The sequence below is a fragment of the Quercus suber genome, unplaced genomic scaffold (genome assembly GCF_002906115.3).
Source record: "Quercus suber isolate HL8 unplaced genomic scaffold, Cork oak 2.0 scaffold_266, whole genome shotgun sequence".
Taxonomy (NCBI): domain Eukaryota; kingdom Viridiplantae; phylum Streptophyta; class Magnoliopsida; order Fagales; family Fagaceae; genus Quercus; species Quercus suber.
In genome coordinates, this window is record NW_027069722.1 from 384,981 (window position 1) to 401,997 (window position 17,017).

Genomic DNA, 17,017 nt, shown 5'->3' on the forward strand with positions numbered 1-17,017 from the left:
CCATAATTTAAATACATCTTCCCCATCATTGAATTATAAAATAATAATAATAATAATTGTAATAATAAATTCTGGGCCTATACAGGGGTTTAAATTTCAAAATGTAAGTTTTAAGAAAGGCCCAATAGGGTTTTAAGTTATGTTTGTCAAAATTCTGCAAAGCTCTCAAAAAAAAGCCCTCCATTTTATCACTTTTTCATTTGATGTTAAAAATCAAAAGAAAAGGAAACTGAGATTGTCATGGCGCTTCTTCTTAGGCCTTCTTCTTCTTCCTCTTATCTCCTCTCACTTCGTTTCATGGCCTCTCGCTTCCTGGCTTCCTCTTCTCTCCATTCTTCTTGTTCATATCCTCTCTCTTTCTCTCGTCCCTCTCTTATCTTCAAGCCATCCAGGTATACTTCTCTCTGTCTTTTTTCTCTCTCTCTTTTTGCTTAGTTTCTGTTTGGTTCCATGGAAAACAAAGAAAAATGAGAGAAAACTTTCTTGAATGTGATAAGGTTTTGAATTTTTTAAGTGGGTTTTTAAGGGGGAGTGAAGAACTTAGTCTCAGTTTGAGTTAAAAACATAATTTTGCTTTTTTTTTTTTTTAAATTTTTTTTTTTGGGTTCTTTTCGTCTGAGTGTTACGAGGACATTTTCTTAGCAACCAAACGGAGTTTTAATGTTTTCTGTTCTTTCTGTTTCTGAAAAAAGGATTTTTTTTTTCGTTTTCAGTAAAGTAGAGTTGAAGCCAAATGGGGGGTTTTTGGGTGGTTTTAGATAGTGTTTGTTTTGTTTTGATGAAAATTCTGTGTTTTTTGTAGTGTCAGGGTGAATTCTCCATTGAAAAGGGTTTCGGGTCTTTCAACTCGAAATGCGGTGTCTCCCAGGGCTTTCATGTCGACGAGCACCACTGAGGCTCTACAAGGAAGTGCCAGTTCAAAAGCTTATGGTTCTGATCAAATTCAGGTGTAGTTTTAGTGGTTATTGAATTATAAATTTGCTTATGCTAAACATTGTACACTTATATCAGTAATTTATAAATTGTTATTGTGAATTATGCTGTTACTGTATCTGACATTGATTGTATTGGAAGGTGCTTCTTATTGTTGGAAACGGTTTTATTTGAATATCAGCTTTGAGGGGGGTTTAACTTTTCAGGTTGAGAAAGTTCTGGGTTTGGGCTTATTCTGGTTGTCTTGATGAAATAGGTACTGCAAGGATTAGACCCTGTTAGGAAAAGGCCAGGAATGTATATTGGAAGCACGGGACCTCGTGGTTTGCACCATTTGGTATAATCTTCCTCACTTTGGTTTTTGTAGAATTAGTACTATCATTTTGCTGACTTCATCAGATCCCCTAAAAAAAAGAAGATAAAAGTTTTCTTGTTCATTGGTTGTGCTCATTTAGGTTTATGAAATATTGGATAATGCTGTGGATGAGGCTCAGGCTGGATTTGCTTCTAAAATAGATGTTGTCTTGCATGCTGATGGTTCTGTGAGCATTACTGACAATGGTCGTGGGGTATGGTTTATCTTCAGTTATTTCAGTCTGGATATATTTATCTGGCTGTAGTATTTTATGTGCATTGTGTTTGTTGGGCTTGTTTTCTACTAGGACATAACTTTGACCAATATCAGTTTGAGCATTTGCTTTTAAGATTTTTGGGCTATGCTTATGTCAAGAGTCTATACATCTCCTGCTGCACATTGCTGAATTTGCTCCTTGATTTGTTATGATGCTGTACAAAATTCAGAGCATTTTGGGTTAAAGAAATTTTCATGAAAAAAAAAGTTTTTAAGGTTGGAACATTTTGTCATGACATGCTTTTATAAACAATGGTATGTTTTATGCATTTATACGCATCTTGATGCCTGCAGAAATTGTACAGTGTGGAGTACACTAAAGCACCAAGAAGTAAGAACTATCATATTGTTCACTCTGGAATGTTAAGAACCAGTAGTCCTTAACCAGGAATAGATTTACAGGGGGAGCAGGGGAATATGATATATTTTTATATTAGTTTAGGCTTTCCAATAATATGCTTAAGAAATATGACCTATTTATGCTAGATTTAATATGTTTTGTTACTAAGTTCACTTGTTTTCTTATTTGACTTGTACAATGCAGATTCCTACTGACTTGCACCCAGTTACCAAGAAATCTTCACTGGAGACTGTGTTGACGGTATTATTGCATATATTGACAATTTTCATTAGAACTTGTTTTTTAGGTTAGAATCATCATTTGTCTACCACTTAAATAAATGAAGATTTATGGTTCCCTGCATTCCTGAATATATAGTTTGATGTGCTTATTGTTGGTATACCTTTCCATGGTATCATCTAGCTTCTCAAACTATGTTTGGGTGATTGGTCAAGCAAATTGTAAAATCCAAATTCCTCATTGTCCATGCAGCATTCTATTTCCACCACTTGCACTAAATTATATGTTAATTGGCATTATTTTTACTATGCACAAAAAAAGGTGGTTTTCTGGCCAACAAGACATGCTTGGTAAATTAAAAGGTTCTCTTTGCATCTACAATTCTGAAAACTAACCTACTATGTCAGACTTTCAAGGAGATGAATAAATTCAATGCATATAAGTGAACTTTGAATTATAGTGTTTTGATATGTGGCTTGTCCAAAAAAAAGTATTTGGTTTGGGTGATGAAATTTAAATGCACCTGGTTAACTGGAAGTCTACGTCGGCCAATACAATCGGGAGGTTTGGGGATTAGAAGTTTCACTCATTTTAACACTGCTTTATTGGGAAAATGGTTTTGGCATTTTGCTATGGAGACAAATGCTATGTGGAGAACTGTAATAGCTAACAAATATGGCAGTGATGGGGGGTGGTTGGTGTTCTGGAGCTACAAATGAACCTTATGGGGTTTCTTTATGGAATTACATAAGAGGTAGTTGGGAAAGGTTTTCTCAAAATATCAAATTTGAGGTGGGAAGGGGTCTTCGAATATGTTTTTAGGACGATTTATGGTGTGGAGAATTATCTCTCAAGGAAGCTTTTCCGATGTTGTATTGCATAGCAATAAATAAGGATGTGTTTGTCGCGGAGTATTTGTGTTGGCTTAATGGGTTTGCGCACTGGGATGTGCTTTTTGTTAGACCGATACAAGATTGGGAACTGGCAAGTTTGGAATCTTACTTTGCTCTTCTTTATTCTTCTAAGGTGGATGGGAAAGAGGAAGATAAAGTTGTATGGGTAACTGCCTGGAGTGGTTCTTTTGAAGTGTGGTCATTCTATTCAATTTTATCTGATAGAAGTAATCACCCCTTCCCTTGGAAAAGTATTTGGAAGGTGAAAGCTCCTGCTAATGTAGCTTTTTTCACTTGGACAGTGGCGAAGGGGAGGATTCTAACTTTGGATAATTTGAGGAAGAGAAATGTTTGAGTTGTTAACAGGTATTCTGTGTAAAAATGATTGGGAATTGGTGGACAACCTGCTCATTTATTGTCCTTTTGCCTCTGAGTTATGGTCCTTTGTATTTAGCTTGTTTGGTATTTCTTGGGTTATGCCTAAACAATTGATTGAGTTGCTTCTTTGTTTGTTTAGAGGTGTTGGGCAACATAGGTTGGCATCTGTTTAGGATGTTATCCATAGTTTATTATGTGGAACATATGGCAAGAATGGAACAACATAATTTTTGAAGGGGAGGAGTGTCCTATCATTGAGTTGAAGCGCATTTTTCTTCTGTCCTTGTTTGAATGGAGGACTGCTTTGATCAGTCTTGACATACCCTCTGTTTTAGATTTTGTAGATTTATGTAATTTTGGGTAGACATTTGCTTTCCTTGTACACATCCTGTGTACCAACGAATTTGCTTCTCCTGTTTTTCTCATTTTTTCAATAAATTTTTATTTACTGATAAAAAAAAAATAGTTTGACCCTTGTTTCTTGTGGGAAATTCTTCTTCTTCTTCTTCTTCTTCTTCTTATTATTATTATTTATAACAATTCTGCTTATATTGATAAATATTCATACTTATCAAAATTTGCAGGTATTACACGCGGGTGGTAAATTTGGTGGCTCCAGTAGTGGATATTCTGTGTCAGGCGGTTTGCATGGTGTGGGTTTGTCCGTTGTTAATGCCTTGTCTGAGGTCTGCATTGTCTCTCTTATCACTTCTTTTTGCTACTTTTCTCCTATGATCATAAAGTATCTACATTTGTTACTACTTATAAGATTTTTTGAGGACTGTTAATTCCTTTATGGCTATGGATCAAGTTGTGAAATATCTTTTATATGTATTATAAAATTTTTTGGCGCCCGCCCCCCCCCCCCCCCTGCTGGGTTTTTGTTGGGGGGGGTGGGGGGAGGTAGGTGGGTTCTATACTAATTAAGGTGGTTTAACTTTACTCAGGAATATAACCTTTATGGGTTTTTATTTATTATTATTATTTTTTTACATAAGGATTGGTTTTTACTTTAATGTAATGCATGAATTATACTTCGTAATGCATATGTAAAGCATCAGGAAAAAAGATTCAAACTAAAAGGGAGTTAGATGGCAATCATATTATAACATCTTGACATATCATCATGGTAATAATGAACATTTGAGGATTTTCCTGTAATTGATTTTTCTTCACTTGTTATGTGTTGCATTGTCTATGTTTGGGGTTTGCAGTTCTTGCTTCGCACTATGGATGCAGATGGGAAATCACATTATAACACCTTGATATGGATTAGTTTTTCCTTAATTGAGTTTTTGTCACTTGTTATGTCTTGCATTGTCTATATTTGAGGTTTCCAGTGCTGGCTATCATTGTATGGAAGACTCAATTGTGACGTCTTACTTCACAGGCACTAGAAGTTACCATTTGGCGTGATGGAATGGAATATGAGCAAAAATATGCTCGCGGGAACCCTGTGACAACTTTATTAAGTCAAATTCTTCCCCCTGAATTGAAAGATCATCAAGGAACACAAATCAGATTTTGGCCTGACAAAGAAGGTCTTCTATAACCCTCCAAGCCTCATATACATTTTATGGTTTTTGGATTATGAATTATACCACTTTATATATTGATAGTCACAGTGATTAATGTATATGCTTTGTTTGATTCTGGGCATGCAGTTTTCACTACCGATATTCAGTTTGACTACAACACAATAGCTGGACGAATTAGGGAGCTAGCTTTTCTCAATCCTAAGGTAGAATCATAGCTTTTGATTAGGTGAATTGATGTTTCCTCACATACGTTAACTCATGGATTTTTAATAATTATTCATGGAAAGTTATGTTCATGTGGCATGCTGGTGGCAATATGAAATTTCTCTGATTCTTTGTATTTCACAGTTTACAATCTCCTGTGACTTGACCTTTGCAGCTTACTATTGCTCTGAAAAAAGAGGATAGTGATCCGGACAAGAACCAGTATAATGAGTACTTCTACGCTGGGGGATTGATTGAATATGTGACATGGCTAAATACTGATAAGGTATGCTTGACCTTTAACCATCTTCACTATTTTTGTAGTGCGTCTGTAGTTGTTCTGTTCCACTTGGATGTAGGATTCATATTGGTTTGAGATCTGTTATGAACCTCTTTGTACACACACACACACACGTACATGTTCCTTTGTAAGTATTTATATCATGTATAGCAGCATGTTATGTATCTTTTTATATGACTAGTAATGCATGGAGGCTTTCAAGTGAGTGAAGTGGATAGTGTAAGAATACCAGCAATTCCAGATTTCAGTTGACACTACTAAATTCTAATTTCTATACTTGGCATAATTTAAATATGATTTATCTTAGTGCGCATTCATATTTGCGTTTGCATGAACATTCTATATCCATATTCCATAATGTAATGTTACTCTACCAGTGGGTCTAAAAAATTGAACCTAGCTCATTCTTAATGAGACATCTGGATACCACTAGGTCACAAACCTTGTGATGAATAGGATGATCTGGTATTTTATTTTATTTTATTTTTTATTTTATGATTGTTGTGATATTTGACCATCTATGGGCTTCTTGGCATTTGCATCTTTTTGTGAAGTTGGTAGACTGACGATTCTTTGATTTAGAAACCGCTTCATGATGTCGTGGGTTTCAGAAAAGAAAAAGAGGGCATTTCAATTGATGTAGCTCTCCAATGGTAAATCATTTAATCCCCTGTTCCTGCGCATGTTTAAATTTTCCTTCTTCATCTAATACGGAATACAAAGAGAAAAGATACAATTTCTTTCAACTTTCATTTTTTGGTGGGAATAGGGGTGTTGTTAAAACAATTTTTTATCCTTTATAAAGTGATGGATTTGTACCTTTCCTATTGGTGCTTGCATCACTTTGTGAGTTGGGATTAACATGGTTTGTCAAAATTAGGGGATTTATTATCAAGGACATCAATTCTCAAATTATTGGGATAACATTATGCAAATTGTTGATGATCATTTCTTGTATTTAATGATTTGATTATTAATTCATTTATTCTCTACTAGGTGTTCAGATGCATATTCAGATACAATGCTGGGATATGCTAACAGCATACGTACGGTTGATGGCGGCACCCATATAGATGGTACAAAGGCTGCTTTAACAAGAACTCTGAATAGCCTTGGGAAGAAGTCAAAATCTATCAAGGTGCATTTTTTCTTCCATTTTTCAAGGGTTTCTCCAACCATACCAACAAACTCTGATTGTTACTTTTTTTTTCCTGGGATTTTAGGGTGGGAGAGGTCTTTGATTAGTAATAAAATCAATTTGAAGCACAAAAGGCAACAAGAGAAAAAAAAAAAAAAAAACTGAAAAAGACAATAAATTATGATCTAAAATTAAAAAGATCACAAATAACTTATGTATCTTTTTGGTGGATATTCCCTTCTTCAGCCAACTCCTACTGGTTCCAAGGCAATGATTCTTTCATTTCTTTTTTGGATGGACTGTAAGGGGAGGGGGTTGGTTTCAGATGAGTATGAAACTTAGCTATCACAGCCTTTTTTTGGGGGGGGGGGGGTGGGGGAATGAATGAGTATGGCCCCATCTAAAATGGACCCATTGAGGAGTTGGGTAACTATAATTTCTGCTACAAATGTTAGGTCAGACAATTTTACCATGGCTTTAGATGCATCTTATTGTGAAAATAAGTACAATGGTAAATGAGGTGCATCTGCATGTCTAACTGTATGCTTGAAGGACCGCATGATATGTTTCCGTTATGAGCTTCTGAAGGTTTTGTCCTGCCTTCCATCTTCTAAATGTCTTTAGTTTCTCTTCATGGTGTGTAAAGAAACAGAAAAACAAAAAATGGTTGAGTTTTTCACCAGAGAACAAGTTACCAAAGTTCTGCTGTACGGGTGTGAGTTGTAGTTACCTATAGAAACAGGCTGTTCTGCTTGTATTATTTAAGAAGTGAATGTCCCCATAGTACATCCCCAATGTACTCGGGTTGGCTATTGTTTTCTTAATAAAATTTTTTCGTTACCTATCAAAAAAAAAAAAAAAAAAAAAAAAGTGAATGCCTCCTAGGCAAGTCTCAGGAATATGTGATTTGAAGATTTTACTGCCTTCCATTGATGCTTGTGAGCCATACATTAAACATGAGTAGAAAGTAAAATGAAACTAGCTCAAAATTTCAATATTGTAAAGTTTCATCTGTATTATTCCAGGATAAGGACATTACTTTAAGTGGTGAACATGTAAGGGAGGGATTAACATGTGTTGTCTCAGTCAAGGTTCCAAATCCAGAGTTTGAAGGACAAACAAAGGTATTGCCTATTTTATAATATTCGAAATTGAGAACTGATTTCTTTTGCTCACACGGTTGCTTTGGACACCTTGATGTTTGCATCATTCCTTTATTTTTCCATAATTGCTGTTAGCTTATTGTACTGGTTTTTCTGTCTGTTGCCAAAAGACTAGGTTGGGAAATCCGGAGGTGCGAAAAGTGGTTGATCAATCTGTTCAAGAATATCTTACTGAATACTTGGAGTTACATCCAGATATACTTGATTTAATCCTTTCCAAATCTTTAAATGCTCTCAAGGTATCTTGTTGTGGCTCAAAACACTACTTTGATTTAGTAGTGATTTTACTAATCAAAACGCTCTTGCTTAGTATGTCCACCATTGACATATCTTAAAATTCGGACCTTTCCCTCTTATCTATTGTTTCCCTTTTTAGGCAGCTCTGGCAGCAAAGAGGGCAAGGGAATTGGTGAGACAAAAGAGTGTACTGAGATCATCATCTCTTCCTGGAAAACTAGCTGATTGCTCATCCACAAATCCTGAAGAGGCAGGTATGTTTTGTTTTTTTTCTTGTGAGAGCTCTCTCTTGTTTTTAATTTCAGCAACATTATGTAGATGTGTATTCTAATGAGAAGTTTATTACTTGATAAATTCCTATGACGTGATGTCTTTATTTACTTCTGAATATTCTGATCTGAACTTCATATCCACAACATTTCATGATTCCTCTTTGCTCCATCTATTTGGGCTTTCTTTTCCCTTACTCTAAACTCTCTTTTATGATGTAACTTGTAGACTATTTACATGCTAATTATATATTTGCTTCTGTAGAATTTTTTTACAGCGTCTTTTTTTTCTTCTTCATTTTCTGCTGTTTGTTCTTATCAGAAAACTGTGGTTGTACCTCCATCATTATTTTTTTTTAAATTTTTTTTTCTGCTCTTTAATTTCTTTTTAGAAATTGAACTTATCAAATATCTACATTTATTCCATTTTATTTTCTTCCGTGCAGTTGTGCAAACACATTGGTTTGTTATGTTTTTTTTCTTGCTCTCTCTATCTCTATAGAAAGCTGCATTTTGCCTTTTTATTTTCATTATATATTTCTTAATAATAAAGGAAAAGAATTGATGTTCCTACTTAATCTTTTATAAGTTGACGTTAGGTTTCAAATTTTGATGCATTTGCATGCTGGAAAACTTTAATGTATTAGTAAATTGTATCTACCATAGTTGTCAAAACGCAAATTGTTTTGTGATCAATGTCATATTTTTTTGGTATTTCTTGTCAATGTTGTCATATTGTATGTGAATCATAAGATACATCAACACTTTTTAAAATTTTTATATAAAAAAATTAGAGTTCTTTACATATGTATTGGGAAATAATTGTAGTCATTTGTGCAATAATATTTATGTATCATTACATAAGACAAATAAAAATATATGTATTCAAATTAATTTTACTTAAAGATGATAGCATGACTTATTTTGATAATTCTTTTTTTGAACATACTGTTTCAATAATTATATAGTTCCTAATATTTTAATGGGAAAACTATACAATTGAAATGGAACAAAGGAAAAGGGAGCCCCATGTGAACCAACATACATAACAACACAGTTCATACTTCATATCTAGTGATAAATATGCAATGCATCATCCTCCTATAAAGCTCATCACAACACATGGTCCTCAGCATCAAATGTGTCATCTATAAAGGCAGCCACTTATTACCCCGAACTTGAGCTCCTCTTCCATTTCTCTCTCATCCTCTTTTTCTGCAATGAAGAAGACACAGAAACCTCAAACCTCACCATTGCCTCCTTTAAACAGAGCCCTTTCAAGTCCAACCTCTCTCTCTCTCTCTCTCTCTCTCTGTGTGACTATCCCATAAGCCACCCCAATGCTTTGGGCCAGAAACAAGTAATTGTACTACTACTTTTCAAATGGATTCTGTATCACTCAGTTTGACATCATCCTTCAGCAGATTGTTTACAACCTCCCTGGCACCTTGCCTTCTTTCTCAAAGATTCAGCACAAGTTCAGGTACAGAACAATACAAACCCATTCATTGATTCATTATAATTTTGATTTTCCCACCATACACAGACGCAAATCATTAAATACATGAGCCTCCCCATTACACAAATACAATTCAACACATTTTACTGATTTGAATTGTATGGGATACGTAGTGTCCAATACTAACAATTGTGGTATACTATATATGCATAAATGCATGTTTATTGTTCTATTTTACTAGTACATGTAAACTTGTATGCACCTTATCTCACAGCCATTTTACTTCTCCATGAAAAGAAAATTTTTTATCAGTGTATCTATGTATGATTCAATGGCTCCTTAAGTGGTCATTCTTTGTCTAATTTGCTGGATTTTCTTGATTGTTGTATTTTTAACTGAATTATGATGCACCTCTAGTACACAAGCTGTGTACTTGGAGGCACCTCTTCTTTTTTTGTTTGTTTGTTTGTTTTTTTGTTTTTTTTTTTTCATTCAATAAAATTTACTTATTAAAAAAAAAATCTTAGGTTTGAAATTTCACCATGTATCCCATGGTAGAGAAGCTCCACATCCAGGGCATTATAGTTCAAGAAATCTTCTGTAACAAGTTTGTACCATATTTCCTAACGTTAGATTCAATAATGAGTATATAAGTTCAAGATCCTACAAAGCTTTTCACAATGATTTTGAGATTTATTTGTGGTTGTATATTACATTACAATATGTGTAAAATTCATGACGCATCTAACTATTGTATTGAACTTTACTAAGTCTATTTATAAGAACAAGATTAAGATTTCGATTGTTATCTATTATTATCATAGTCTAGTGGTCAATTCTTACCATTGAGTTCATTTTGATCGCTACTTGGTATTCAAGAATGGTACCATTTTTTATTATTTATAATTGGATTGCTCCTTTGATAGCAGAAATGACTCAAGCAGTTATTCGTGTTGTTGCTAGGATGCTTGAACTCCATCATCTAATTCAGCAAAATGGAGAAATTTTTATTTATTGCCTTGGTTTGACAAAACCAATTGGATGTTTTTATTTATGAGAGTGGTGGTTGTAATAGTTCAATTAAAAGTTGATAACCGATTCCTAAACTTGGATTTCTCTAGTCTCTTTTGGCCTCAATATTTGTTAAGAGCATAAGGAACATTTTCACATGATTAGTTTGAGCACTTAAAATTTGATATTGGTTATTGTACTCTTGCAGAGATCTTTATAGTTGAAGGAGATTCAGCTGGTGGAAGTGCAAAACAAGGTCGTGATAGGCGCTTTCAGGTAAAGTTTAGCTTCTCCCAGTTGGTAGTTTGGCAATATTGATATCTCTCAATCTACTAGAAATTGTGCAAGCTTGTCAAGAACAATTGCTAGGAAAGTTCATATTCTTTTCCTACTTATCAAAAAAAAGTTCATATTCTTTTCCAAGGAAAGACAAATAATAATGTCACAATTAAGTTTGTTTAATTTCTGTGTTGTCAGTTCGTCACTATAGAACACTTGCATTCAAGTAAAAATTAAGAAAAGAAAAGTTCCTACAGATTGCAATTTTAATCTCTTTTAATGCTAAGAAGCTGAAAGGAAATGGTTATAATGGAAGCAAACTTTAATTTCCTGGAAAGTAAGCATTTCCATTCCTCCTCAGTATTACTGCCAACACAGCTTATTCCTAACAATACAGCTGCTCTACAATTGCGTTGCCAGTTCCCACCTGTACCATCTACGGCACCTCTAAACTGCCACTTTTTTTCATATCATCACCCTTTTCCCAATGGTGGGGACAAATAGAAAGTGTTTGAATGGCTATCTCATGCTTTTAAAATTGTTCATGAGATAGGTTTTTTGGCAACAAAATCTTTTATTTATATATAAAAAAAAAGAAAAGAAAGTGTTTGACTGGCATCTTGATAATACTTTTCTGATAATATCACAAAAATGTTGGTGCAGGCTATTCTCCCTCTGAGGGGTAAGATATTGAACATTGAAAGAAAGGATGAGGCAGCTATGTACAAAAATGAAGAGATTCAAAATCTCATTCTTGGTCTTGGACTTGGAGTAAAGGTTATATCTTTATTTTCTTTTCTTTGTTCTTACATCTTTTCGTTAATACTTTGTTTAGTTCACATGTCATTATAGAAAATCAAGTGGACTAAAAGAAGAGAAATACAAAGAGAAAAGAAAATGGAGAGAAAATAAAGAGGAGATTTTAGTATCTTTCTTTCTCTAGGTCTCTCTATTCTGAAGAGAAAATTTTGTTGGGCTTGAGAGGAAAATATGTCAATATATTCCTCACTTTCTTTTATTCTGTCCTCTACAAACCAAAATCTGGAAAAGAATAGAATTCAAAAACTCTCTCTCCTTTAAGGATCAGCTGAACAGTGTTTAAAAAAAAATGTTAATTGCTTAGCCATTCATTGTGTATGTATATACGTGTGTGTGTATAATTTCTTTTTTCCATTTCAGGGGGAGGACTTTAAAAAGGAGGCTCTACGATATCACAAGATTATCATCTTAACAGATGCTGATGTAGATGGTGCTCACATCCGGACATTGTTGCTGACATTTTTCTTTAGATATCAGGTAGAAAATGGAACTAATTGTCTGCAAATTCATTCTATGAAAACAAAGGGAAAAAAAAAACCCTACTCTAAATGCTGAATGAATTCAATCTAAAATAGGAACTTGATGCTATATTTATTGCTTGCAGAGAGCCCTCTTTGATGAAGGTTGCATATATGTTGGTGTTCCACCACTTTACAAGGTTTGCCTTTGGCTATAATGTAACCAGGGAGCATCTATTTTGAATAATGAAGTTAAGTTGCTGTTGTATTATTCTGAAATGAGCAGGTTGAAAGGGGAAAGCAAGCATACTACTGCTATGATGATGCTGAACTTAGAAAGCTTCAGAGTTCTTTCCCTTCAAATGCATCATACAACATTCAGAGGTTTAAAGGTAAGATAAAAACCATATTTTGTCGTGATCATTGGGAGGTCTTATTCTCACAGACTCAAGCACACACATATGTACTCTTTATGCTCCATTTTGTTTGTCTGGTATACAAAATCCAACTTTTTAAGGGAACATCATTTAATGCTTTGTCTCTTAAAGAAAGATACATAAGTTTTCAAAATTTCCCTTATAAACTTTCAAGAATTTAAACCTGGATAAAATAAAGGGCATGGGATATTGGGAAGTCAATAAATTAAAGACCACTGGCTTTTAAAACTGGCCAAGTATTTTGGGATAGCCAAAAATGGATACTGAACAAACAAATTGGGGCTGAGAGAGTATGTGTGTGCGCACATGTGGTTTATGATTTGCTATTACTTATTACCTTTGAACTTGACATGTGCACAAATTTGATGTAATCTAATTATAAAAAGGTCATACTTAGTGCACAAAGCTCTCAGTTTTGCGGGGCTAGGAGAGGTGACTGGTAGGTAGCCTAACCCCAAATTTTTTTTTTTCCCTTGGAGAGGTTGATTCCAACTCAAACTCATGACCTGTCGCTTTTGGTGGAAGGCACTTGTCATGACATCAAGACACAACCTCTATTTGACTTAACCTAATAAAGTGCTTTTTTAATTGACTATCATTTATACAAATACTAGAATTTAATTTTTGGTTACATCCACATGGCTTCAGTATGTGTGCTCACACATTCACTGTAGATGCTTTTGGATCACGACATTAAGTACCTCTTTGTCTATCTCAGCATCAAGAGTAGGTTCTCAAATGTAACTCATGCTCCATTTTCTTGAAAGGGAACTGTGCTCTATAAAATGAGTGTGTTGGTGATGCTGATGTCGTGTAATACATGATTGTGATTTTGGAAAGCTGTTATTTTATGATACAACGTAAGGGAGCCACTTTTTGTCAATGGCAAAGATGCGTAGTTTGTTGCTTATTAAAATTTGTTTTTATTATGTGTTATCAATGAAGCATCAAACTTCTTGTGTTGAAGACAGTTTCTGTTGGAATCCTGTCAAAAATCTGCTTCTATGTAGCACTCCATCTCCAATTGCTTTCAATCCCCACAATCAGTTTACTCTGTCAACTTCTAGATGTAAATTACAGTGGGCAGACACTAGATCAATGTTGCTTTCATGTAATAACTAGCTTTTATACAAGTTAATGGCTGTGCAAAATACTGTATGAATTGTGTAATGGTTATGCTCTGATATCTCTGCAATCTGCCGTGGTAAATCCAATGTGTGACATATTTATGAGTTTGCAAGCCCTCTTTTTTGTCATGCCCCGTGCTGCGGGGAATTTAAGTGATGACAAACGTTATTCTTAAGTCTGTACTTGTTGGCTTTCCATAGTTTGTTCTATCAGTGGGAGTCAGCTAACTATTTAATTCATGGTAGCAATGAGCTATACCTCAAATGGCACTACATCCTCCTTTATTAATGGGATAGAGGGAAAGGTCGTGGGTGCAAGACCTGTGGGTGTATAACTTACAAAAAAAAAAAAAAAAATCAGGTTTCTAGTTGGTTTGAGTTATATATACCATAATATCTATATGCATGCAATGCAGGCCTAGGAGAGATGATGCCTACACAATTGTGGGAAACAACAATGGATCCAGAGCAAAGGTTGCTAAAGCAATTATTGGTTGAAGATGCCGCTGAAGCAAATGTTGTCTTTTCCTCCCTTATGGGTTCCCGGGTAAGTAGATCATGATTCATGAATATAGGGGCGTTTTAGTTGTCTTATGATAAAGTGAGCTCTTGGCTAATTGGCTAGCTGCTTACAATTTTTATTATTTTAATAAATTAAGTTGAGATGGTGTTTTCACCTTTTGTAGTTGGGGGATTGTATGATTCTCTCTCTCAAATAAAAAATAAAAAAAAAAAAAAAAAAAACTGAAGGAATTGAATTCTGTCATCTTATGCACAAATTATAATGTTAATTTTGACAAAATTACATGACTTTCGATTTTGTATCACCATATACTTTCTAGGTCTTATGTTAAGTTTCTCAACTGCAATGCCAGATGATGGAGTAATATTACTGTTTCCTGGCAATTGTCATTATTTGTAATATTCCAGAATTCTGTCTTGTGATATTTCTGCAGAAGCTAATGGTTCTTGTTCAATCTTAGGTGGATTTTCGGAAGGAGCTCATACAAAATTCTGCAAGCATGATTAACCTTAACCAGTTAGATATTTAAGGGTGCCTTAAGTGTACAAGCATTATGTATACAGCCCACAAGACAGATAAGTGAAAAGTGAAAACTTGTTTAGAGTTATATAGTGGTAGTGCAGGAGCTTCATTGCTGCATCTTCTTATTCGTTGTGATTGACGCCATGTACAAAGGCATCCCGTTTTCCTGAGCCTTGGGTTAAAATGCATGGAATTGTATTCTTTTGGGTGTGGTAGGAAAATTTAGGATGTAGATAGGAGCAGATTTTTCCATAGTATACAAGTACCGTTGTAGTGTTGTTACCATGTCATGGTTTTTCTTTGAAGTTTTATTATTTGACATGAGAATATGAGCTCCAATGTTACCAAAATTTTCAATCCACCCTTGATCATCTAGAGTGCACAGTTGGTGTATGTGCACTGCTTCACCCTACTTGCTAATACTTTTGGCTGTACTCCAGATACTTTATAAAATTTATGAATTATTCTCAAGGCTAATGTATTGTCTTTTACATATTTTTCTGGCAAAATAGATTTTGTTTTAGTTTAATATAAAGTTGTGCGACTCTTTTTCTATTTAGCATGCCATCCTACTAAAAAATTGAAGCTTTTTGACCCACACAATAGTTGACTAGATCACATCCAGTGTAGGCAATTGGGAATTTTACACCATGATGAGCTTTAATTCATGGGCTTTCTTGAAGGATTTTGATTTACAAGTTACAGTTAATTTTTGCTTTGTCAATTGGGATTTTGATTTGCCAATGTCAATCCTAACGTTTGAATAGAATCTTGAGGGACTAAATAGCAAAATTAAAATTGACCGCCCTATTGCCAAAATGTAATGTACCCTAATGCGTATTGTCCGTTTCTCTTTGAATTCCTTCTAATTGATTTGTAACAAAATGACCTCAGGGGTGGCCGTGTAGTAGGAATTTTTGGAACAGAAAGTTACAAGATGATAATGTTTGATAATATGTTGATAGCAGTCATTACTACACTGACATTTTGCATCAAACCTCAGCAATTACAGTTGTTTCATGGGCAATGCCTCACGCGACCTAATAACTTCAATAGGAGGTTGAGGCTTTTGAGCATTCAGATCAGCTCGTGAAAAACTGTCTATTTTAGTATAAAAACTTATTTTTAAGTTTTACATACTTATTTTCTAAAATATCACAAATCAAATTATTTATTTTACACTATATTTCATTAAAATATCAAATTTTATTGAATTTTGTAATTGTTTCTCTTTTTTGCCCTTAAAAACCACTATCTAATTTCTTCCTCCATTCTTGGGATATTTAAAGAAAAAAAAAAAACTAAATATAAAATGAATAATGTCAGTGTAAATTTATAAGGTTGCTATAACAAACTTATAAATTTACATAATTATATACAAATTAATGTGGGTCGTTTTTGGGCAAAATTATATAAATTTTACATTTTTTTTTTATTTTTATTTATTGTGCTTTGCCGCATGTTAAGTCAGAAAAATATGAGGTAAGAATCTCTTATTGGGTTGGACCAATAATGAAATAGCATAGAGAGATATTATCCGTAATATATGAATTTAGTGCGTGCAATGCACAATCGATGAGTACATATAGCATATAACCACATGAATGATAAATTTACAATAATTTTAAGAATAAAATTTGTAATTATTAAAATTTCTCAAAAGGGATATATGGAGCAAAATCCATAGTTCCACACGGCATAAGTTGTTACATTTATACTTATATCATGGGCAATTAGGATTTGGCTCATATCTTATTTGCTCTTTGGGTGTTGTATAATAGTTAAAAAAAAAAAAATGATAAAACTTATATAGATTTATTCAAGTGTTGTACCTTCCTAACAAAAGTTTTTACCTTAGATTTTCTAATTTAATTTAACTATATGGTTGTATTGACTAATAAATCACATAGTTAAATTTAATTGTCCTTGAAAATGATAGTAATAATTTTATTGCATTGGTTAATATAACTATGATATTAAATTTAATTAGATAACTTAATGTACAACATCTAAAAAACTTCAATTATGAATTTGTACTACATATATTACAATTTACAAACGAATGAGTCTAATAATAAATTCGCAACCACAAAACACTAATAGAACTCACATTACAC

The 17,017-nt window shown here is 33.9% G+C and overlaps 1 protein-coding gene across 1 annotated transcript; it reads left to right on the plus strand.

Moving 5' to 3' along the window:
- Positions 1-173: 173 nt before the first annotated feature.
- On the plus strand, positions 174-15,377 carry LOC112026485 (DNA gyrase subunit B, chloroplastic/mitochondrial). Its single transcript, XM_024059175.2, has 21 exons — positions 174-392; positions 803-947; positions 1,190-1,270; positions 1,389-1,502; positions 2,109-2,165; positions 4,000-4,101; positions 4,806-4,956; positions 5,080-5,156; positions 5,333-5,443; positions 6,041-6,111; positions 6,455-6,596; positions 7,622-7,720; positions 7,870-7,998; positions 8,136-8,250; positions 10,944-11,011; positions 11,678-11,791; positions 12,194-12,310; positions 12,438-12,491; positions 12,578-12,683; positions 14,272-14,402; positions 14,839-15,377. The coding sequence occupies exons 1-21, from the start codon at positions 241-243 to the stop codon at positions 14,905-14,907; spliced, it is 2,205 nt and encodes a 734-aa protein (XP_023914943.2). The 5' UTR covers positions 174-240; the 3' UTR covers positions 14,908-15,377.
- The last annotated feature ends 1,640 nt before the right edge of the window (positions 15,378-17,017 follow it).

Bases quoted from the DNA above. Each gene is read 5' to 3' on its own strand.
- LOC112026485 (XM_024059175.2), top strand. From the start codon at position 241: ATGGCGCTTCTTCTTAGGCCTTCTTCTTCTTCCTCTTATCTCCTCTCA. The intron at 6,112-6,454 runs GTAAATCATTTA...ATTCTCTACTAG, and splicing joins ATTGATGTAGCTCTCCAATG to GTGTTCAGATGCATATTCAG. The intron at 6,597-7,621 runs GTGCATTTTTTC...GTATTATTCCAG, and splicing joins AGAAGTCAAAATCTATCAAG to GATAAGGACATTACTTTAAG.